General features: G+C 52.1%; 1 protein-coding gene across 2 annotated transcripts in view; it reads right to left on the minus strand.

Moving 5' to 3' along the window:
• Positions 1-595: 595 nt before the first annotated feature.
• The window catches only part of TRIM62 (tripartite motif containing 62), a 36,271-nt gene continuing 13,405 nt past the window's right edge, over positions 596-23,461 (minus strand). For both annotated transcript variants that reach the window (XM_003276397.4, XM_030823356.1), the window contains 4 exons: positions 19,916-20,011; positions 14,131-14,387; positions 12,696-12,811; positions 596-2,960 (listed from right to left, as the gene is read on the minus strand). In XM_003276397.4, coding sequence (XP_003276445.1) covers positions 2,410-2,960; positions 12,696-12,811; positions 14,131-14,387; positions 19,916-20,011 — 1,020 coding nt within the window. In that variant the 3' untranslated portion in view covers positions 596-2,409. The remainder of the gene's footprint in view (positions 2,961-12,695; positions 12,812-14,130; positions 14,388-19,915; positions 20,012-23,461) is intronic.

Here is a 23,461-nt window from a genome sequence, read left to right on the forward strand (position 1 = left end):
GGAGGAAGAGAGACTTCTTGGGTCAGAGCCAGCCCAGAGGTTCAGGAAACCCATACAGCTCCAGGCACTGACTCTGGGAGGCAGCTGGGGGGATAGGGTAGGGCTTCCTTAAGTGCACTGCACTTTACAGCTTACCAATAAATCATGTGAAATCGGTGTTATTATCCTCATCTTCCATGTGGGAAAACTGAGTCCCAGAGAGGGTGGTCATTTTTCTAAAGTCACACAGTGATGGAGCCTGGATTTGAGCTGAGGTCTGTGTGGTTCTCGAGACCAGGCTCTTGCCACTGCCCCATGGGCTGCCCGCTGCCCGCTCCCAAGACTACCAGCACCTCTCCTCCAGGTAAGGACTGACAGCCTTCCCTGGCTGGTAAGTTTTTGGACAGGTTTGTGGTGTGGCACTTGCCAGCGTGGAATATGAGACTCCAGATAAGTCTTGGCTTCTCTCTGAACCTCATTTTTCCTCCTCCGTAAAATGAGCATAATACCATTTACCCAGCCGGGCTGCTTTGTGGATTAGCTATGCTCATGTGTGTGCACTGCCTGGGACAGAGCTGGGGGGGCCTGTGTGTTTATCAAAATGAATGGAACTGGCTACTGACATCTGTAACTTTAATTTAATACAAATTGATCATAACTCATAAAATGGGCAACATTTTAAATAAAAATACTGCTGGGGTGGCCCAGATTCTGGTAGTTGGAGGGTTGGGGTAGGGCTGACAATTCCTTTTGCCCAAGGGAGGCCCGGGTCGGGGGGCAGCCATTGTAAGAATCCCCCTATATTTAGCTTTTCTGGCTACTTTGGGATGGTGTGTTGTGTCAGAGACCCCAGGTGCAGAATCTAGGCCCCAGGACTAGAAAGAAAAGTCAAGGCTGGGGAGATATTTAGGCTCAGTCTTGCAGCCCACTCCTCCAGTTCCCACCTCTGGGCAGGGATAGAGCCAAGGGGCAGGACAACCCTAGATGTGGACTCCACCCTCTCCCGAGTTCTTCACGATTGGATGCTGTGGCAAAAAAACGCAGGTGGGGCTTGCTCCACTCACCCTAACTTCCTTCTAGTGAGCCTTTTTGTATGACTAAAGTTGGAAAGAGGAAAACGACATTTCCCAGACTCCCTAGCACCCAAAGTTCTGGATCTGACTTAAGTTCCCCCAAACAGAATCTCTTGTAAAAATTTAGATTTGGGAACTGAGTGAAGTGGGAGAGGGGCAGGCCTCAGGACATCTATTGGCTGGCACGGACCGTGGCAGAGGGAGCCTAGTTCTGCAGTCAGCAGCTTTCTGGCGCAGTGGCTTCCTGCAGATGGGGGCAGCTTTCCTGGTCACAACAGACATGATGAATCTAGCGCTGGGAGTTGTTCCTGGAAATTCAGCAGAGTCTGCTTCTCCAGCTCTTCCAACAATTTTGCAAACCACCAGGGGCCAGGTAGTAAATCCTTGTCTAATTAAACCAGCTACAAGTGGCTCTTGTTTTCTGCAGCACGATCCTAACTGAGATAGATGCCAAGTCTGACAAGAGGTCCAGCCAACAGCCCCTCCCAGTGCTTGGGTCCTAATTACAACACCTGCTTCTGGAAGCCTCCTGCACCCTAGCAGGTCACAGAGGCCTGGCTGAAGAGGGTTGGCTGGACTCTTGTTCAGAGCTACTGGGGACCTCGATCATCCAGGGAGGCTTGTCCTGCAGTTGCTTTTAGGCTAATGGGCTCTGCATCAGCTTTGGCTATACCCTGACCCTGTCCCTGGGCCTGTGGGCAGGAAGGTGGTGGCACATGACTATAATGTGTGGACTCAACTACCAGGTGCCTTCCACAGGCCACAGCATCATCACTGACCAGCAGATCAGTGGGAAAAGTAGGAACCATATAGTTCTTGGTGTGGGGGTGGCAGGAGAGGTTGGCTCTCAGGCAACCCTAGGACCAGGTACTACCTGTGTCCACTGTGGACTGGGGTGAAGGGTAAATGGCCCATCACTAGCTTGGTCAGGGGCAAGTCTTAGGCCATGGGACATAAGAGGGTGCTGTGTGTCTTTTGGGCTGCCAACTACTGGCCATGCTCTGACACTTCCTGAGGCCAGGGCTGGGCTGGAGGGAGACACTGGTAGGTAGTCCCCTGCCCCTGAGAGAATGGGGATGAGGGTTGGGCAGGGGTTGCCCTGAGGAGAAGCCATGTCACATCCTTGGATCAAAGCTGTATCCCCATCAAGGTCAGAGCTACAGAACATCGATGCTGGAAGAGGGTTTAGGAAGTAGGGAATGCAACCTCCATTTTACAGACTGGAGGCTGGAGGGTAAACAACTGGCCTGAGGTCTCCAGTGGCCACGGTGGGCCGGAGTCCAGGTCTTCTATCTCCTGGGCAGGGCTCTTGCAGGTGGCAGTGGTTCCAGGAGGCTGTGGTCTCCTTCGGCCTGGACTAGATGCGGACGGTGTTGATCCGCAGCGGCTGAACGTTCTTGCCATTGGCGTGGCTCTGGCCAGGGCTGAAGTAAGAGCAGAGCTTGCCAGGGAACTTCTCGCGGAAGGTGTAAAGCCAGGACATGTCATCAGCATTGTAGAAGATGAGCAAGCCTTGGTCGTAGTCCAGGAAGACGCCCACCTTGTCAAGCTTGTCCCGGACGTTGAGCCGTGTCCAGGGCTCCGTGCAGGCGCTGTACTGGTTGCCATCATGCATCACGATGCAGTAGAAGCCGCGGCTGGGCTGGATCTGGATGCTGCCCTTGCGGCTTGCGGCTTCGTGCGCCAGCCCGATCACCCACTGGGTCTTCTCCGCCACCACCACCTCCCAGTAGTGGACGCCGCTACTGAAGGCTTCAGAACCCAGCACCGACACCTCCACATCGAAGCGCTTTGGCGAGTCCTGCAGCGGCTGTGGGTGCAAGTTGCCGTAAGCCACAATGGTGCAGTCGTCCGATAGGATCAGGCGCTGGTGGGCTGTGCCCGGGTCCAGGGTTAGGGCGGCTGGCACTGTGGGGGTTGGAGGAGGGAGAGAAGATGAGTGGGGAGAAGGCTGTGGACCCACCATGCAGTGCTTTTCTGAGGGCAGAGTTCTGGTTTGTATGCAGGAGGCCTCTGACCTGCTGTGTGACCTTGAATACAAGTCTGCCCTCTCTGGGCCTCATCTTCCTCCTCTGTAAAATGGAAGGGCGGTGGTTAAGGTCCTTCCGGATATTGCCTGCAGGGGAGCAGAGGCTACAGCTGCTTGTTCACTGCCTGATGCCCAGGGCGAAGCACGTAGTGGGCACTGGCAAATGTTTGTTGAATTAACCAGAATGAGGCCTAGAATTGGGGAATTTTAGAGCTGGAAGGGAGCTTCCAGATGATCCAGTTGCTACTGCCCCCTAGGGGGAAGGGGGAAATTGGTGAGTGTGTTCGGGTTGTCTTAACGACAGCTGGGATCCAGGAATGCTAAAGACCACGAACCGGACAGGACAGTTCTGCAAAGGGAAGTTCTGCCCCACACCCTCCCCCACTCCCAGTGAGTTTCACGTGTCCCGGCCGACATTCACGTGGATGAAAAATCTTTTGTATACGGATCAGAAACGATAACCTCACTCCATTTCACATATAAACATGAAATAATTTTTTGCAGTTTTAATATACGCTGAATATTTCAGAATGCAACCACCGTGTAAACGAAGGGAAGGCTGCATTTGTTTTGTTTGGAACTTCCCTAAGAACTGTTTGTTTTGTTGGAAAATACATCCCTAAGGGCAACACCACTGATGAGACAACCTACCTGTATAGGCACTTGAGGCAGGATGGTGTTTTACCTATGACAAGAGGACCTGGCCGCTTTGCCAGGTTTTCTGTTGTGATTGTGGGTGAGCATCTACATGTTGACATACGAAATATTTTATTATTAATAGTTTCCTTCTATTTTCCTTTATATGAATAGTCAGAGTATGTATCTATTTACATATACACACACAACACTTGAAATTATGAAAAGGTTACACTTGAAATTATAAAAAGGTTATATTATCTTTGAGATATTACACATGATTTGTTATGAAAAGTAGACAATGGGTCTGAAAAGATTGAAAACCATGAATTCTAGGCCAACTCTTCCATTTGACAGATGAGGAAACTGAGACCCAGAGGGGAGACATGACAAACTTAGGTCATCCTGCAAATATTGGCAGAGCCAGGACTAACCAAGGCTGTCTGCAATCTAGCTCCAGTCCTTTCTCCCAGCCAACCTCTCACTTCTGCCCCCTACCCCACTCAGGTCCAAAGCCTCTGCTTACACGGTTCCCTCCACCTCCTCCTCTCTGCTTGTTGCAACCACCCCCAGAGGCTCAATTCAGAAGGTCCTCCCTCTGGGAAGCCTTCCTGGTTGCCCAGCAGATGTGCTCATTCTGTCCTCTGAAATTCCTTTTGCTTCTTCTTTTTCTTATTTATTTATTTATTTATTTATTTATTTATTGGAGACAGAGTCTTGCTCTATCCCCCAGGCAGGAATGCAGTGGCATGATCTTGGCCCACTGCAACCTCCACCTCCCAGGTTCAAGTGATTCTCATGCCTCAGCCTCTCGAGTAGTTGGGATTACAGGCACACGCCACCACACCTGGCTAATGTTTTGTATTTTTTGTAGAGACAGGGTTTCGTCATGTTGGCCAGGCTGGTCTTGAACTCCTGACCTCAGGTGATCTGCCCACCTCAGCCTCCCAAAGTTCTGGGATTACAGGCATGAGCCACTGAGCTGGCTGCTTCTTTTTTTTAAAAAAAATAGAGACAGGGTCTCCCTCTGCCACCCAGGCTGGAGTGCAGTAGTGTCATCATAGCTCACTGGAGCCTCCAACTCCTAGGCTTAAGTGATCCTCTTGCTTCAGCCTCTTGAGTAGCTGAGACTATAGGCATGCATCACTATGCGCAGCTAATTTTTAAATTTTTCGTAGAGATGAGGTTTCGCTATGTTGGCCAGGCTGGTCTCGAACTCCTGGCCTCAAGTGATCCTGCTGCCTCAGCCTCTCGCAGTGCTGGGATTATAGGTGTGAGCCACCACACCTGGCCTGAAATTCTTTAGCTTTATTTGTGCCCTGCTACCGGCGTGGGGTATTATCTTCTGTGACCACATTTTGCCCTATTTCCCCATTTGCACCAAGAGGGCAAGGACCGTGCACTTTCTAATGGGGCTCTCCCTTGTGTGTCCAGAGCCCAGCCCAGGGCCTGGCATGTGGCACGTTTCCCGAAAGACTCACCAAATTAAACTGGCCATGTTTGTGTTGAGCAGGTGGCATGGGCTGGCCACACCGGCTTAGCAGGTCTGACTAAAAATTTCATGAAACCTTGTTAAGACCTCTGTTTACTCTCTGCTCCCTGAGGGAGCTGATAACCGGCCAGAGGAGAAGGAGGAAACTGGGATTGGCTTTCCTTAGCCTGAATGACCATTTCCAGGCAACAGCAAGACAGAGGTGAGGAAAAGTGGGGAGAAGGAATCGCCTCCGTTCCTTGGGGTCCTGGACATCCAGCTCTCTGGCTCTTTCCTTTACTGGCGAAGTGGGGACATGGTTATGCTTGGCTGGAACATTCCCCCTACTTCAGTTGCCTCTGTTGGCTGCATTCATGCACAGAAATAAGATGCCTCAATGATGGGGACTGTCCCCAACAGGGAGCCACAGCCAGTCCCTGAACTGTGCCTCTGTTCATATACCCACTGGACCGCTGACCTATGTCAAGTTCCTTTCATGATCTTTGCCAGGAGTAAGTTTAGTTTTGCATTTTACCCTCTTTGTTTCTGTCCTTTGGACTTAGAGGGCTGTATGGAAGTAATTAGCCCTGTGAATAGAAGGGTCAATGGAAACACAGTCCTCTGTCCAGGGACATAGAAGACGGGGAGCCAAGAGAAGACGGACACTGAGTTGGTGGCTGGATGTTTCACCCTGTGGTCTGACTGGCCACAGGCAGCTTGTCAGAACCAGGGGGCCCCTGCCTGGTGGAATGTGGGGAATTCCCACAGTGGGGTCGGGAGGTGGGAGTGGGAGGGAGCTGTAGGAGGAGTGTGTGGTAGGGGGAAGAGCTAGATTGAGAAGAGGAAACTAATCAGACATAGGTGGGCCACCCCTATGACAGTGGCATGTGGATCACACTCAGGTGTGACAGTGGAGGGGCAGAAGAGCGATGCACAGTGCCCAGGCATGAACAGCAGCAGTTCAGAGTGCTGGGGGAACTTAGGCATGGTAGCTAAGGCGCCTGGGTGATTTGAGACCAGCAACAGGCAGCAACAGAGGCTCAGGGCAGAAGGACCGGTGCGGGGTGGGGGTACCCTTGAGCAGGCATGAGGGCTCAGCCTCAGACTTGTAGCTTATGTAGGACAATGTGAGCCACTTGTGGTGCCACTGATGAGTGGGAGGGCACCCTAGGAGGGAGACAAGGGGGCTCTCAGTGGGTCTGAGACCAGTAGACAAAGATAAGCCTGCAGATGGGAGGAAATCCTGACCCGCCGAATGCCAGCCCTGGCGAGTGGACCTGCACTGCTTGAAGCTCAGGGGACAGGATGGGTACAGGGCCTGCCACTCACTGGGCCGGCCTAGGGGCAGGGCCTGCCACTCTCTTAGGCAGGGGGTGTGGTCTGACTCTTAGGAGGCTTCTATACCCCAAGGGGTGAGGCTGGGGCAGGGCCTGGCACCCTGGCTGGAGCCACCTCCAAGGCCTTGCACGCATCATTAACACAGGGTCTTGGCTCCTGGGGCTCCCTCCCTGAGGCCAGGGCTAACAGAAGTAACAACCTTTAGACCAGAGAGGGACCTGGAAGGGGCGTGGCAACACCCCTTCCCCCTCTGAGAAGTCAGTCCCTCCATCTGTCCCTCATCTCCAGGAGGTGACAGGCCCAGCAAAACAAGCGCAGTCCCCGGGGGCTCACTATTATACAGGTCAGAGCTCATTTCTAAGTCCCGGGACCCAAGATTTATAAAAACAAAAAGCCAGACACTGAGGCAGCCCGTCTGGTCTCCAGGTGTGTTCTCCATTCATTTAAGCCTCTCTGAGACCTTGAGGTCAAAGGCATTCAGGAAGGATCATGGACTCTGGAGGTCCCAGGAGATGTTTCCTGGCCACCACTGAGCAATCACATTCTGCCCAAGCAGCGGAGAAAGCCCTCCCGGGGCATAGCCCAGCACAGCTGCTTGGCAGTGAGTGGATTGTGTTTCTTTGTTCTCAAGAACAGAGGCTTCGAGCATGCAGGGGCCTGACAGAACATGAAAGGCTGGCTGTCAGCGTTTTCCTCTGGCCAGGCCTTTAAAAAACCTGGTTCCTCAATCCCTCAGATGTACAGGGCAGGCATGTGCAAAAACATTCTCACACTCACTAGCTCATGGGAGCACCATGACAGACCCAGGGGCACAAATTGTTCTAGCCATTTTTCAGAAGAGGAGGCCGAGGCTACAAGGAGACGACTCTGAGGTAAGTGGCTTGCTCAGGCTGCCACTTGGGGAGGAAGCAGAGTTGGAACTTCAGCTGAGGTCTTTTCACATCATGTTCCTCCCAGCATGTGGCCCCAGAAAGCCTGTTCAGCAAGACTGGGGAGGCCGGGCTCAGTCGCTCACACCTGTAATCCCAGCACTTTGGGAGGCCGAGGCAGGCGGATCACCTGAGGTCGGGAGTTCGAGATCAGCCTGACCAACATGTAGAAACCCCGTCTCTACTAAAAATACAAAAAATTAGCGGGGCATGGTGGCACATGCCTGTAATCCCAGCTACTCGGGAGGCTGAGGCAAGAGAATCGCTTGAATCCGGGAGGCGGAGGTTGCAGTGAGCCGAGATCCTGCCATTGCACTCCAGCCTGGGCAACAAGAGTGAAACTCCATCTCAAAAAGAAAAAGAAAAAAAAAAAAGACTGGGGAACCATCTGTCGATTCATGATGATAGTAACAATAAACAGACAGGAATAAAGTACTTACCAAGTGTTACAGGATCATTATTACAAACAAATAATTTAATTTAATCTGCATAGCTACTCCGGGAGAGAAATGCAACTATCCTTGTTTTACAGATGAGGAAGCTGGGGCTCAGAGGCGAGTGCATTGCTCTGGGTCACACAGCTAGGCAGGGAATGTGCTGGGACTCAAAATGACTGGATTCAGATTAGCAGGGGGCGGGGAGAGAGCAGCCCAGGATGGGGAGGAGGCAGGAGCCAGGCAGGCTGCTCCTGGTGTCCTTGGGCCAATGGGCTGCCTGGCCTGGCTGGGAGGCAGTTTGTGCCTGGGAGTTGGAGGACTTAGACCAGGTAGGTAGGAAGGTCACAGTTGGAGGAGAGCTTCCTAATGTTAGGCTGGGGGTGGGACAGAGGGGTGGCAGGTAGGGGAGAGTGAAAGTGCCAGAGCAGGGGAGTGACAGGTGCTGGATGGGGTTCTCAGGTGACCCAATAGGAAGCCTGAGCCGGAGGGGAGGGCAGGCAGGAAGCTGCTAGAATCCATGGGCTAGGTCCCTGGGGGCACCCCTCCCATCTGGACATAAAGGGCTTTGGTGCTGGCAGAGGAGCCAGAGTGACTTCACAGGCCCCACAGACAAAGGAAGGGGCCCAGCCAACCAGGCTGCTGCTCTCTGAACTCCCCAGGGGCCTCTGCTCTGGGCAGGATGTTGGAGCACAGGCTGTTCCTCCCTCAGCCCCTCTCTGGCAGGCAGCTTTCTCTGGAGCAGTGGTTCTCAACTGGGCCAATTTTGCTTCCCAGGGACATCTGGCAAAGTCCGGAGACATTTTTGGTTGTTACAACTGAGTGGGGTGGCTACTGGCTACTGGCATCTAGTGGATAGAGGCCAGGGATGCCACTAAACATCCCGCAGAGCACAGAGCGGGGCCCTGCAACAAGGAATGGTCCAGCCTCCAGTGTCAATGGGGCTGCGGTTGAGAAACCCTGCACTGGGGTGATGGCAAGTTCCACATCCCTTTGCTCACTTGTGAGGGAGTTGAGAAGGGAACACTAGCATCCCTATTTCAGAGGAAGAAACTGAAGTTCAGAGGAGGCAGTGACTTGTTCAAGGCTGTGCAGCAAGTTTCTTCAGTCAACAAAGACTTACTAAGCACCTATTTTATATGAGGCACTATTCTAGAAACAGAACTGAGACTAGGATCCATTCTTTTTTTATGCATTCATCGACAAACATTTGCTGTGCTGGCTGCTGGGATTGAATCAGACCTGGCCCCTGACCCTCAGAGTTCACAGTCTAGTGAGTGAGACAGCCACACAGAAAATGACAAAACAGTGAGACCATGTAAGCCCAGGTTGCCTTGAGAAATCCAGGAAGGCTTCTCAGAGGAAGGGTTTATAAACTAAGATGCCAAGGAGAGTTAACAGTTGGCCATCAAAGACTAAGGATTGTGTAGAGGGCTCCAGCCAAAGGGAACGGCATGTGCAAACGTGTAGATGAGGGAGAATACAAAACGTGTAGATGAGGGAGAATATGGCTCATTTAAGATCTAAAGATGGGCCGGGTGTGGTGGCTCACGCCTGTAATGCCAGCACTTTGGGAGGCCAAGACGGGCAGAACACAAGGTCAGGAGATCGAGACCATCCTGGCTAACACGGTGAAACCTCGTCTCTACTAAAAATACAAAAAATTAGCCAGGCAAAGGTCTCACTCTGTCGCCCAGGCTGGAGTGCAGTGGCGTGATCTCGGCTCACTGCAGCCTCCACCGCCTGGGTTCACGCCATTCTCCCACCTCAGCCTCCCGAGTAATTGGGATTACAGGCACATACCACCATGCCTGGCTAATTTTTGTATTTTTAGTAGAGACAGGGTTTCACCATGTTGGCCAGGCTGGTCTTGAACTCCTGACCTCAAGTGATCCACCTGCCTTGGCCTCCCAAAGTGCTGGGATTACAGGCATGCGCCACCACGCCTGGCCTCCCATGACTCTTGAACGTGCCTGGAGGGACTTTTGATGTTTGTGGAACAGAAGAACGAATCCAGCCAGATGGAAGGAACTCTGACCCCTGTGTGACCTGAGGGAGTCAGTGAGCCTCCCTGAGCCTTGGTCTCCCCAGCCTCCTTCCTGGTGTGTGTGAGGTTGGAGAACAGCCAGTGAGCTTAGTAGGTAAGGAAGGGCACAGGCTCTGGGGCCCGATGTTGGGGTTTAAGTCCTGGCTGTAGCATTTCCAAATCGTGACCATGGACAAGTTCCTAACAGCTCTGTGCCTCCATTTCTTATTCTGAAAAAATGAGGATAATAACAGTTCCCACTTCTTAGGGAGAATTCACTTCTCTATCCAGGTCTCTTCTCTAAAGGACATCATGCCTGACTCAGGGACACACAGGGTTCTCTGCTGCCAGTCAGTTTGAATCTGCCCTTGGGGGGGATCTGTGATTTTGGGAAGGCACTGATTTCCCAGTCCCAACACCTGATAAGTCTACTAGAAACCTGTTTCAGACCTTCTCCTCTCTCCGCAAACCTCTCATCCCCTGCTCCCATCTCCGCTGATGATCTTGCTTCCTGCTTCACTGAGAAAGGTGAAGCCATCAGAAGAGAATCCCCCAAGTGCCCACCAGTGCCCCACTGGCTTTGGTGCCTACTTACTCCACTTTCTCTGGGCTCCTGGAGATGAACTGTCTGGGCTCCCAGCAGAAGCTGGCTCTCAGCCATGCAGCAGATCGCAGTCAAGGCTGGGCGGCAGTCAAGGCTGTCACTCCTGCAACTTCCTCTCCTACATCCTTAATTCTGTCCCCTCTACTGGATCTTTCCAATCATCTCACAGATATGCTGTATTTCTTCACTCTCTCTCCTTCGCTTGAGTAAAACTTTAAAGCATTGCCTCCACCTCTCTTGGACCAGCTCCAACCAGGCTTTGGCCCCTACTGCTCCATCCAATCAGCTCTCATCAAGGCCACCAATGACTTCCCTGTTGCTAAATCTGGAGAATAGTCTCTTCTGGGTTCTCCCATGCTTGGCTCAGCAGCCTTTGTCACCGTTCGCCACTCTCTCCTGGAAACGCTTCCTCCAGGCTTCCAGGACATACCTGGCTTGCCCTCCTATCCCTCTGACTGCTCCTTCTCGGTCTCCTTGGCTGGGTCTCCCTCTTGTCCCTGACTTCTCGGAGTGTCCCGGGGCTCCTGATGTTAGGGCAGCTCTCTGTCTTTTCTATTCACCCCCACTTCCTAGGTGATCTTGTCCGGGCTCATTAAATGCTGTCCATATGCTAATGATGCCGGTGCTGACCTTCCTCTTGTATTGCTGGCTTGTCATCCCTACTGCCTTTTCGACATCAGTGCTGAGATATCTAACTGGCATCACAAACTTTACAGGCTTACAACTTCATCCTTTTAGTCACTTTGGCCGAAATAATTGCTATCTCCCTCGTCGTCTTTCTTTCACGCCTGGATTTGCTAATCCACTAGCAAATCCTATTGGCTGCCCTTACAAAATATGTCCTAAATCCCACCCCTTCCCACCCCCTCCACTACCACCACCCTGCTTCACACCCACATCACCTCTTGCCTGGATTATGCAATGGTTTCCTAACCCATTTCCCAGCCCCCATCCTTCACCCCCTTCAGTCTATTCTCAACCCAGTAGCCAGAAGGATCCTTAAAAAACTTAAACCAGCTCACGTCACTTCATGGCTCCAAGCCCTCCACTGCCTCTCACCTCACTCAGCATAAAATCCAAAGTCCTCACAATGGCCTACAGACCCTCATGGTCTGGCCACTGCTACCTTCTCAATCTCTTCACCTTGACCCTCCTTCTCACTCATCTCCCCAGCCACGTTAACCTCCTTGCTCTTCCTGCCTGGGAACCAGAGGGAGACTGGTGAGAGTGAGATGTGCTCCTGCCTCAGGGCCTTTGCACTTGCTGTTCCCATGCTAGGAACACTCTTCCTCCAGATACCTACATGGCTCACTCTCCTTCAGCCCTTGACTCTAATGCTTCCTTCTCAGTGCGGGCTGGTTCCTGGACCACCTGTCTAAAATCTCCATCCTGTCTCACCTTTCCCAGCCCCCTTCCTTATTCTTTGTCAGTATCTAATATGCTGTGTATTTTTCTGATTTACTTTTGTCTACTTTCTCTCTCACACCCTAGGATGTAAGATGCGTGAGGGCAGGGATTTTTGTCTGTTTTGCTCACTGTGGTATCTCTAGCACCTAGAACAGTTCCTGATGTGAACTGTTATATACCCCGTTGTAGAGAAGGAGTCTATGAAGCATCCAGGCCTCAGTCATTTCTTCTGGAGAATGGGTTTGCTAATGGAACCTATCTCATGTTTTTTTTTTTTTTTTTCTTTTTTCCGAGATGGAGTCTTGCTCTGTTGCCCAGGCTGGAGTGCAGTGGCTCCGTCTCGGCTCGCTGCAACCTCTGCCTCCTGGGTTCAAGCAATTCTCCTGCCTCAGCCTCTCGAGTAGCTGGGATTACAGGTGCGTGCCACTGTGCCCAACTAATTTTTGTATTTTTAATAGAGACAGGGTTTCACCATGTTAACCAGGCTGGTCTCGAACTCCTGACCTCATGATCTACCCACTTCAGCCTCCCAAAGTGCTGGGATTACAGGTATGAGCCACCATGCCCAGCCATCTCATGGGGTTTTATGAAGGTTCACTGAGCTGAGTGATTGTGTAGCTGCCCAGGACAGGTCCTGGAACACACTAGGTGCTCAGCAAGGCACTCTGCTCATTCACCCCAACTGCCCCATGCTGTGTTTAGGACAGGGGGCTGGGCTGTGCTGGGACATGCCCCACCTAGCTCTGGACCATGATAACCCACGCCTTACCTGGGTGGATGTCCTGGAACAGGGACTTCCAGATGGTGTACTGAAGGGGGCCTGTGTACTTGGAAGTCGGGAAGTCTTCATATGTGAGGTTGGTCTCGTGGATTTTTCCCTTGAGCCTGGAAGGAGAGCAGGAAAGGGGGCTGCAGCAGGGACTGGATTCCTGCCCCAATGCCAGGGGCCCCACAGCCACCTTCAGGGCAGCTGGCATAGGACGCGGTCATGAGTGAGAAGTCTGTGGGACTCAGATTCAAGTGCCTGCTTGTGCTGCTTCTGGCCTCTCTAACCATTCCCTCAGTCTTCTCATCTTTAAAATGGGTGTTATGCTAGCATCAGCCTTCTAGGCTTTTTGTGAGAGTTACATGGCATAACATATACAGATGCTCAGCACAGTGCTCGGCTCATGGTCAACGCCAAATTCATGATCTTAGCAATCAGTATTGATCACCAACAAACCAATGACTAAGTGTTATTACTACTAAGGGAAGATTTGGGGTCACAGAGAACTAGGCTTGGATCCTGGCTTACCAGTTACCAGATGGGGAGCCTTGGCCAACTGATGTAGCTTTTCGGAGCCTCAGTTTTTTTCTTTTTTTTTTTTTGAGATGGAGTTTCACTCTTGTTGCCCAGGCTGAAGTGCAATGGCGCGATCTTGGCTCACTGCAACCTCTGCCTCCTGGGTTCAAGCAATTCTCTTGCCTCAGCCTCCCAAGTAGCTGGGACTAAAGGCGCCTGCCACCACGCCAGCTAATTTTTGTATTTTTTTTTTTTTAGTAGAGATGGGGTTTCATCATGTTGGTCAGGCTGGTCCTGAACTCCTGACCTCAGGTAATCCACCCGCCTCGGCCTCCCAAAGTGCTGGAATTACAGGCGTGAGCCACCAGGCCCAGCAGGAGCCTCAGTTTCTACATGCATGAAATGATGATGACAGTGGTAACTACTTTCAAAGGGACTGAGAGGGTTACAGTAATATAAGGCCTTTATATAATAACACGTAATGCCAACACTATCATAAATAAAATAATATGTAATATATTTATAATATATGATTATAAACACTATTAAATGTTACCTACTATCTATAATGTATACAGAATATATTACATATATAATGAGGTAAATACATGAAGTCTTTACTCCCAGATCCTTTCTCTCCTGCACCCCTAGAGCCAACACAGCAGGGCCGAAGTGGCTGCCTTCTAGATGGTTCTCAAACTGTGTTCCTCACCACTTCTGCTGCTTCTCTAGTTCAAGCCTCGTTGGCTTCATACTCAAGGCTTCACGGTCCTATCCATAGCACGTGTCCCATAAACGTTTGATGAAGATTTGAATGAAAGAATTCTCTGCTAAGGATCCCATCTGCCTCCACTCCCACTGCCCAGCATGGGTCGAGGAGGGGATGGTCAGCTGGGGAGGGCCCCTGGCAGGTGGCACTTACCGCTCGGACAGCGAGGCCACCCCAGCCAGGAAGGTGTGCCGGTCGGTTTCGGCCAGGCGCTCCTGCAGGATCTGGGTTCCCTCCTGCACCTTACGCAGCTGCTGGCTGTAGCGCTGGACTTTCTGCTCGATGTCGGTCAGCGTGCGGGCGGTGTCCGCCTCCAGCTCCTCTAGCATGGCCTTCTGGCGCTCGCGCAGCAGCCGGTGCAGCCGCTCGAAGGCCTCGCCGATAGTGGTCCGCAGGCTCTTGGTGGAAGACTGTGGGGGACAGTCGTCAGGGGTTATGGCTGGGGGAGCAGATGGGGTGATCTCTGGGTGAGAGGAGGAAATCGAGAGCCTTGACACACAGAGAGGAAAGGGTGGGAAAGGGCATGCTTGGTGGGGGGATGTCACATGCAAAGGCATGGAGGGGTAGGAAAGGATGGGTTTGTTCTATGTGGTCCATTAGATAGCTAATGAAATGGCCCAGGTGAGAAAATGAGGCCTGAACTAGAGGAGCAGCAGCAATGGTGAGGAACACAGTTTGAGAAACATCTAGAGGGCAGCCTCTTTGACCCTGCTGTGTTGGCTAGAGGGGTACAGAAGAGAAAGGAGCTGGGGATAATGCCCAGGTTTCTGGCTTGGGGGTAGGAGGGATGAGGGAGCTGGAGTGAGGGCTAGGGGACAGGGTGAAGATGTTCTCTCAGGGACAGAGTGAGTCTTTATTTATTTTTTTTACTTTTATTATTATTATTTTTTTGAGATGGAGTTTTGCTCCTGTCACCCAGGCTAGAGTGTAATGGCATGATCTCGGCTCACTGCAACCTCCGCCTCCTGGGTTCAGGCGATTCTCCAGCCTCAGCCTCCCTAGTAGCTGGGATTACAGGAGCCTGCCACTATGCCCGGATAATTTTTGTATTTTTAGTAGAGATGGGGTTTCACCATGTTGGCCAGGCTGGTCTCAAACACCTGACCTTAGGTGATCTGCCCACCTTGGCCTCCCAAAGTGCTGGGATTACGGGCATGAGCCATCGTGCCCGGCTGAAGTCTTTATTTAAAAAAAATCATTCATGGGGCTCATTCAGGGGGCTCAAGGAAAGACGACAAGGTCACAGACATCAAAGAGCTTTGTAAATTGCAACGTGCTGGGAAAACCTTGGTGGTTACTCGCTGTGTCCTGTTACCTCGAGGACCCTCTGGCTAAGGAACAAGAACTGGTGTTTATGGACAGGATCAGGGAGGTAAGCATGAACTTTCATGGTTTTCTCTGCCCCCAAGGGCACTGTGAAGCTCAGGAAGGGTGAAGTAGTGAAGGGCACAGGTTTGGTACCCGACAGCCTGCGTAAGGATTCTAGCTCTGGGTCTCTAGCTATGGCAACGTCAGTTGCCTAAGAGCTGTGGACCTTAGTTTTCTTATCTGTGAAAGGGGTAACAAAAACTGCATTGTAGGATTGTGGTGAAGATGAAATGAGGGGGTGGTGTTGTGCGCACTGCAAGGCGCAGAGAAAAAGCCTGCTTATTGAAGACTGCAATTCTAATAAGCGTTTCCTGGAAGTCTTCATCGACAGGTTCCGAGCCGGGGCCTGAGGGATGGGCAGGATGTCAGCTGGTGGTGGGGAGGGGAACAGGCAGAGGGAGCCGCATGAGGAAGGGCTTAACGTCAGGACGACACAGGCTACAGAAGTGGGGCCAGGCTGCAGCAGCATGTGGGGCCTGCCTCTGCAATTTTACTTTGTGGGATTCTGGCTGGGAGTTCATGGAGTCAGAAACCCCACTGTGTTCAGCGCTCAGGGCTCTGTGGGAGGCTCTACAAAGGCTCAATTAGGGCCTGTTCCCTCCCCGATGCGCGGCTGCTGGCCTGCAGGAAGAACTGCTGGCGGCGGGCCAGCCTCGCTGCGCATGCCCACCCAGAACGCCAGGCAGACAAAAGGGGGCGGACGAGAGGCTGGGGATGCAAGGCCAGGCTGCCGTGGCCTTCCTGAGCCCCCTCACCCGGGGAGGGTGGAGGCCTCTGCAGCGGCATGTTGCTGATGGGGAAGATGGGGTCCATCATCCCTGCACCACCTGGAGCTGCCCTCCACAGGTGCCCACACGCCACAGCTGCTCCTCTGGCTCCTCCTAGACCACTCTGCAGCACTTAGCCCACTGGCCACCCTCTCCTAGTTGAGAGTCCTGCTTTGCCTCCCATCTCTGTGACTGCTGCCGCTCTGCCTCCCATGTTCCTCGGGGCTCATCCAGGTCAGCGCCTTCCATCCTCACCCTCTACACCTGCCCCCATTTTCAACTCGAACTGCTTTAAGGATGGTTCCCAAGTCCGTATGGATGGCCTTGCCTGTCTCCTGAGTGCCACACCCATTTTTCCAACAGTCTCCCCAACACATCCCCCTGGGGTCCCACAGGTCTTTCCAACTCACTTGGTCTACAAGTCAACTCTTGTCTTTGCCAGCAAACTCACTGTCAGAGTGATCCTTCTAAAGTGCCAACTGAATCACAGACGATCCTGAGTTTATGAACCTTCTTTAGCTTCTTGACACGTAGTAAAATGCCGAACTCTTTAGTCTGGCATTCAAGGACCTTCTCAATTTAACCCTAGCTTACCTCCCTAGTGCCACTGCATTGCGACTCCACCTGCCTAGAATGACCCTACCCAAACCCTGTATTCAACTGGCAAACTCCTACTCATTCTGCGAGACCTAGCTTGAAAGTGACCTCTTCAGAGAGAACTTTCCTCTCTTTCAGGCGGATGGATGTTCCCAGAGCCTTTTGTCAACAGTCTTAATACATTGTCCCACATTTTCTGTCTCCCTGGCTAGTAAGTGAGCCCCTGCTGGGTAGGAATAACATCTCCCTTGGCTCTGCACCCCTGTGCCCATCCCAGGGCCTGGTACAAGGCTGGCAATCAGGAGTTGCTTGAGGAGTGAAGAAGGGAAAAAGGCTTGTCCGAGATTGCTCTGCAGAGCTGGGTGCAGGCTCCAACTTCTTTCCAGGCTGGGGTTTCAATGTCACAAGGATGAGAGAGGATGGGACAGAAAGGGGGGAAGGCAGGGACAGGGCAGCCAGCAGTGGAACATCAGAGTGACAGCCACCCCTGGAGCCCCAAGTACATTCCCGGTAAGTCCTACTGACCTACCTGGCTTGCTGATTACAAAGCCATAGCTCTTCCAGGACACCCCAGGAGACATCCCAGCTGGAATATGCACTGGGCTCTGACAGGACTGGACGGTAAGCTCCCAAGCTGCCATTTTCTAGCTGTGGGACTTCAGGGTGGTCCCTCAACCTCTCTGTGCCTCAGTTTCCTCACTGATAAAATTGAGATAACAACAGTTCCTGCCTGGGACGATTTTTTTCTTTCCTGTTTTTTTGTTTTTGGTTTTTGTTTTTGTTGTTTTTTATTTTTTTGAGATGGAGTCTCACTCTTGTTGCCCAGGCTGGAGTGCAGTGGCTCGATACTGGCTCACTGCAACCTCCACCTCCTGGGTTCAAGCAATTCTCCTGCCTCAGCCTCTCGAGTAGCTGGGATTACAGGCACCCACCACCACGCCCAGCTAGTTTTTGTATTTTTAGTAGAGACGGGGTTTCACCATATCGGCCAGGCTGGTCTTAAACTCCTGACCTCAGGTGATCCTCCCGCCTCAGCCTCCGAAAGTGCTAGGATTACAGGCGTGAGCCACTGTGCCCGGCCGATTTTTTTTTCTTTTCAGTCACTTTTTTTATAACTACTTATTGTGTGCCGGACACTGTGCTAGGTTTTAGGGAATCCTGCTCTCGTGGAGGTGACATTCTGTGAGGTTGGCAGGATAATGAAGGGGAACACGATTCTCAGCACAGAGAAAAGTTCTGCTCAACTGGTGCACCCCATTTATTCTAGTTCTTTCTAGGGCAGGGTCACCCTTTCCCCAACCCCCTCCCTTCAGCTCTGTGGCTGGGGAAACAGCTCCCACCCCAACCCACCACATCCCTTGGAACACCCTGGGGCCTGGAGGCGCTGGGGCCCTTTCAGAAAAACACCCTGCCAAGAATGCATCACCCCGCCAGGGCGCCGACCAAGGAAAACAGAGGGCCTGAGGAGGGAGATCAGACAGGCCCTCAGGCCGGGCCATTGGAGGGGCAGGCGCAGCAGGAAAGCCGAGTCAGGCACCAGGTGAAATATGACCTCCAAAGCATCCATAGGCATTTCTTGTATAAACACCCCAGTCCAGACAGGAAGTGGGGCTGGGGGAACTCGAGGGGGATGTGGCCCCACAGGACCCCCCAGAGGCAGACAGATGGACAGGAAAGCGGGGGAGGAAGAGGTCAGTGGAGAAAAACAAAGAGGGTGTGGGACGTGGAGAGGAGAGAAGAGAAGAGAGTGCTGCTGGGGAGAAGGAACAGCCCATAATACTCCGCTCTCATCCAGAGAGAGGCTTCCATTTGCTTCTCATCATCCAAGAGGTACAGAATCACCAGACAGATGGGGAAACTGAGGCTGTGAGAAGCAATGAGGCCAGCATCCTGTGACTGTTTATCATCTGTTGCCCCCTGAGGGTCCTGCCCAGAGGCACTCTGGAATGTTCTGTGAAGAATTGTTTGTCATGACCCTCCTGAGACCCCACAGTGGGTTGGTGGCCAAGCTGGGGCATAGATCTGGGTTTCCAATGGTGTCTCTAGGCCCCAGGATGACCTCCAGAGGCCCAGCGCATTCCTAAGGCTCTGCTGCAGCTCCTGCTGACAGAGCCGGGCAGCCTGAAATCACCCCAGGCCTCACGACACAGAGTCACTCTGTACAGTGGGGACTCCACCCAGCACCTTCCAGTCCCAGAGTGCTGGACTGAGCCTGGCAGTCCCCACTGGACAGATGGGAAGGCTGGGGGCCCAGAAAAGCATGCCATTTACCCAAAGTCACACAGTGAGTTAGTGGTGGGATCAGAACCCATGTCCTTCTCAGGTCAGTGGAAAGGTTTGTTTGTTTGTTTGTTTCCCAAACCACGGTAGCAAGACTGCAGAGTTTGGCCCTACCTTTCAGAGTCCGTATCCCATGGCCTGAGCTTACAGGGAGATGATACCAGGGCTGGGCCACCTCTGGAGGGCTTCGAGGGGACATGCTCAGGATTGACTCCTAGGCAATGGGCTCATTCGTTCATTCATTCATTCATTCTAGAGACAGGGTATCACTCTGTCTACCCAGGCTGGAGTGCAGTGGCATGATCATGGCCTACTGCAGCCTCAAACTTCTGGGCTCAGGCGATCTTCCCATCTGTCTCAGTCTCCAGAGTAGCTGGGACTACAGGCATGTGCCACCATGCCTGGTCATATTCAATTTTTTTTTTTTGTAGAGAAGGCATCTCCCTATTATTGGCCAGGCTGGTCTCAAACTCCTGGGCTCAAGCCGTCATCTCGCCTCGGCCTCTGAAGAGACTGGGATTACAAGTGTGTGTCACAACACCAGGGTTGGGCGTTTTTAATAAGGGGAGAGGAAAAAGAGACTGAGCACATTCCCCGGCCCTTCAGGAGGCAGGGGGTTTCTCGAGGGTCCCTGGACCCGCCTCAACTTCCACCCAAAGTGGGGAGGGAGAAATGGCCCCATCCTTAACCAGGGGACCAGCCCACATCCTTGCCGCCAGTCAGGATGGGGTGGGTCCCGCCCCATTTAACTTCACGGACGCCCTACCCTCTTCCCCACCTTGCTCTTCTCACTCCAGGTTTGGCTCCTTGAAGCCAGGTTTCCACCGCACACCCGAGGTCCCGCCCCTCTTCCCCAGTTGGCCCCGCCCCTCGAGGCCCCGCCCTCATCTCTGCCGGCCCCACCCCCGCGCCCCGGCCAGGCTCACCTTGGTCTCCGCCAGTTGTCGCTTGAGCAGCTGCAGCGCTTCACTGTGCTCCCGCTCGCTGTCTTGAAGGGCCTGAAGTTGCTCCTTCAGCTCCCTCTGAAACACACACAGGGCCGGGATGGGGGCGGGGGCCACGCCTGGCCCAGGCATTCAGCCCTGACCACTGCCAGGCGCTGGGGGTTAGCCTGGCCTCTGTCCCCAACCTCCAACACTTTCCTCCCGTCACAGTTCAACCACCAGCAAGTCCTGTAGAGTCTGTCTCCTAAATACCTCCAGAATCCGTCCGTATCTTTCACCAGCATCTTTGCAACAGCCTCCTCCTCTTTGGCCACCCTAGAGGCTTCTGTGACAATCAACCTCCACATACACACTCTCCGGCTCCCCACACTTGGCGCTGGATCCCCGCTTAGAATTAAGGCAGGGGTCTCCAACCCCCAGGCCACAGATGGGTATTAGTCCCTAGCTTGTTAGGAACCTGGCCGCACAGCAGGAGATGAACGGTGGTAGGGAGGGGCAAACCATCTGTATTTACAGCCACTCCTCATCGCTGGCGTTACCACCTGACTCCACCTCCTGCTGGATCAGTGGTGGCATTAGATTCTCACCTCCACCTGCTGCTGGATCAGTGGTGGCATTAGATTCTCACCTCCACCTGCTGCTGGATCAGTGGTGGCATTAGATTCTCACAGGAGCGTGAACTGCACACGGGAGGGTTCTAGGTTGCCTGCTCCTTATGAGAATCTAATGCCTGATGATCACTCGCTGTCTTCCTTCACCCCCAGATGGGACTGTCTAGCTGCGGAAAAACAAGCTCAGGGCTGCCACTGATTCTACATCATGTTGAGTTGTGTAATTATTTCATTATATATTACAATGAAATAATAATAGAAATAAAGTGCACAATAAATGTAATGCGCTTGAATCATCCTGAAACCATCACCCCACCCCCACCCCCCACGGTTTGTGGAAAAATTGTCTTCCACGAAGCTGGTCCCTGGTGCTAAAAAGGTTGGCGACCGCTGCTCTAAGGAACCAAAGCTGTACCAGTCCAATGCTACAGACTAGCTGCCAACATTCTCCGAGGGCTATGGTGGGCTGGGCACTGTTCTTAGCTCTTTGCTTGTATTCAATCACTTGGGCCTATCAGTAACCCTAAGGGAGGCACAATTATTATCTCCATCTTCTGATGGAGAAAGAGATACAGAGAGGTCAAGAAACTGGCCCCACAGCATACAGATAAGCATATAACAGTAAAGAAGGAATTGGAACCCAGACAGCCTGGTTGTGGAGACCATGATCTTGATGCCAGGTGACACGTTTCCTACCATGATGACTCCCGTGATGAATAACAATAAATCCACGACACAAAAGATATCACAATTTTACATAAAAACATGATGAGCATCACTGATTTTTCCTTTGTCTCAGGTTCCAGTGTGGCTCAGCAGAGCGTTGTTAGTGATCCTAGCCTTGTTTGAAATGTTGAATTTTGTTCATCATGGGTTTTTTGCATTAATTTTGATTTAAGAAATATTGCATTAAATATTATTCATCTTGATTGCTGAGTTTGGGGCACCCTCTGATCCCACCTCTGTCTCCAACACCCTCCCCCATCACTCCCATCCAGCCAGTGGCCTTCTTCCTGTGCCTCCACCATCTTGAGCTCGTTCCAACCTTCAGACTATGCCCTGGCTATTTCCTCTGGCTGGTGGCCTCCACTCTCAGAGTTTCTCATGGTGACTCCTTTGTACCATTAACTTAACTCAGATGCCACCTCCTTGAAGAGTCTTGCCTGACCACCCCACGCACAGTGGCACCTCCTCATACCCTGTCACGCATCTGGATTCACGGTCTTCCTTGCACCTTCTGCTGTCTGAATATATTTGACTGTGTGTTTATTGCTTGTGTCCTCACTAGAATGTGCGTTTCACGAGAGTAGTAGGAATCTTGTCTGGCTTGTTCCCTGCCTTATGCTCAGGGACTCAGTGCTTATTTGTCAAGTGATAAATGGGGTATGGAGGTGAGGACTCCCTAGCACAGGGTCCAGCTGTCTGCAGGCATTGGGAATCTAGCCCATTGTATTATTGCCAGTTGTTCTCCTGTCTGTCTCTCCTTTTGTCCCCGTATTGGCCCATGAGTCCTCCAGGGCGGCTCCTACTGCTCCCTCTCCATATACCTCACACCCAGCAACAGCCTGGCACTGAGATGGGACTCAATGACGCTTGCTGCATGAATGAAGTTCCTGGAAATGGCCTCTGAGTTCCCCAGTCAGCCTGGGCTGTGAGCAGTGCCAGGAAGGCTGACTTACCTGTTCACATCCACCTCCCTCCCACTCATTCAGCTTGTCAGACTAGGGAGGGCCTCAGTAAATGTCTAGTTCAATTAATTTTACAGACTAGGCAGCAACATGGGAAAATATTCATGATGACATGCTGATGGAAGAATGCAGGAAACAAAATTATCTTTGATTACTATCAATTATTCATTTAACAAATATTTCTTGGGCAACTATTATGTACCAGGCACGGTTGAGGCACTGGGATTACGGTGAAGGACAAGACAGACACAGTCCCTGACCATAGGGACTAGTCTGGTGGGGAAGACAGATAACAAACAAGGAAAATAATAAAGGAGTGAGGTTACCAATATGGTGTGTCCTGCAGAGAAAATAAAGCAGTGTGAGATGGAGGGGACTTTAGGTAGGGTGGCCAGGGAAGGCTTCTCTGAGGAGGTGACAGCAGAAGGATGAGGAGGAGCCAGCCATGAAAATGGAGGTAAGATAGAAAAATACAAGCTGCTTGTTTTGAGAGCCCATGCTGATGCAATGGTTGGAACTCTGGCAGCCATCTCAGGCCATGAGGCAACTGTAAAGACCAAAGTCACAAGCTGAAACCAGAAGAGTAGAAGGAAGAAGGAGCCTGAGTTCCTGATGACTGTGGGGCTGCCACACCATTGGTTTACTCAGTGACATGCTAGGAAGCTGGCTGTCAGAGAAAAACTTTTTTTTTTTTTTTTTTTTTTTTTTGAGACGGAGTCTTGCTCTGTCACCCAGGCTGGAGTGCAATGGCGCGATCTCAGCTCACTGCAAGCTCCGCCTCCCAGGTTCACGCCATTCTCCTGCCTCAGCCTCTCCGAGTAGCTGGGACTACAGGCGCCCGCCACCACGCCCGGCTAATTTTTTGTATTTTTAGTAGAGACGGGGTTTCACCATGGTCTCGATCTCCTGACCTCGTGATCCGCCTGCCTCGGCCTCCCAAAGTGCTGGGATTACAAGCGTGAGCCACCGCGCCTGGCCTAACTTTTTTTTTTTTTAAAGCCCCAACAGTGCCAATTTCCATGGCATAAATGTTCCCGCTCAGTGGATTTCAAGCTATCCGTGTGAAGTAGTAGTTGACTTGGCACTGGGATGAGATACGCACAATCAGCTCTCAGGAGCCAGTGCGACCTGCTGCAGCACACCCCACCCGGAGTCCTTTCCTAGAGCCTTGTCTCACATGAGAGAGAAACGCACCCCATCTGACTGCAGCTACTTCAGCCAGGGCTCTG

This window comes from Nomascus leucogenys, chromosome 12 (assembly GCF_006542625.1).
Source record: "Nomascus leucogenys isolate Asia chromosome 12, Asia_NLE_v1, whole genome shotgun sequence".
Classification (NCBI taxonomy): Eukaryota; Metazoa; Chordata; class Mammalia; order Primates; family Hylobatidae; genus Nomascus; species Nomascus leucogenys.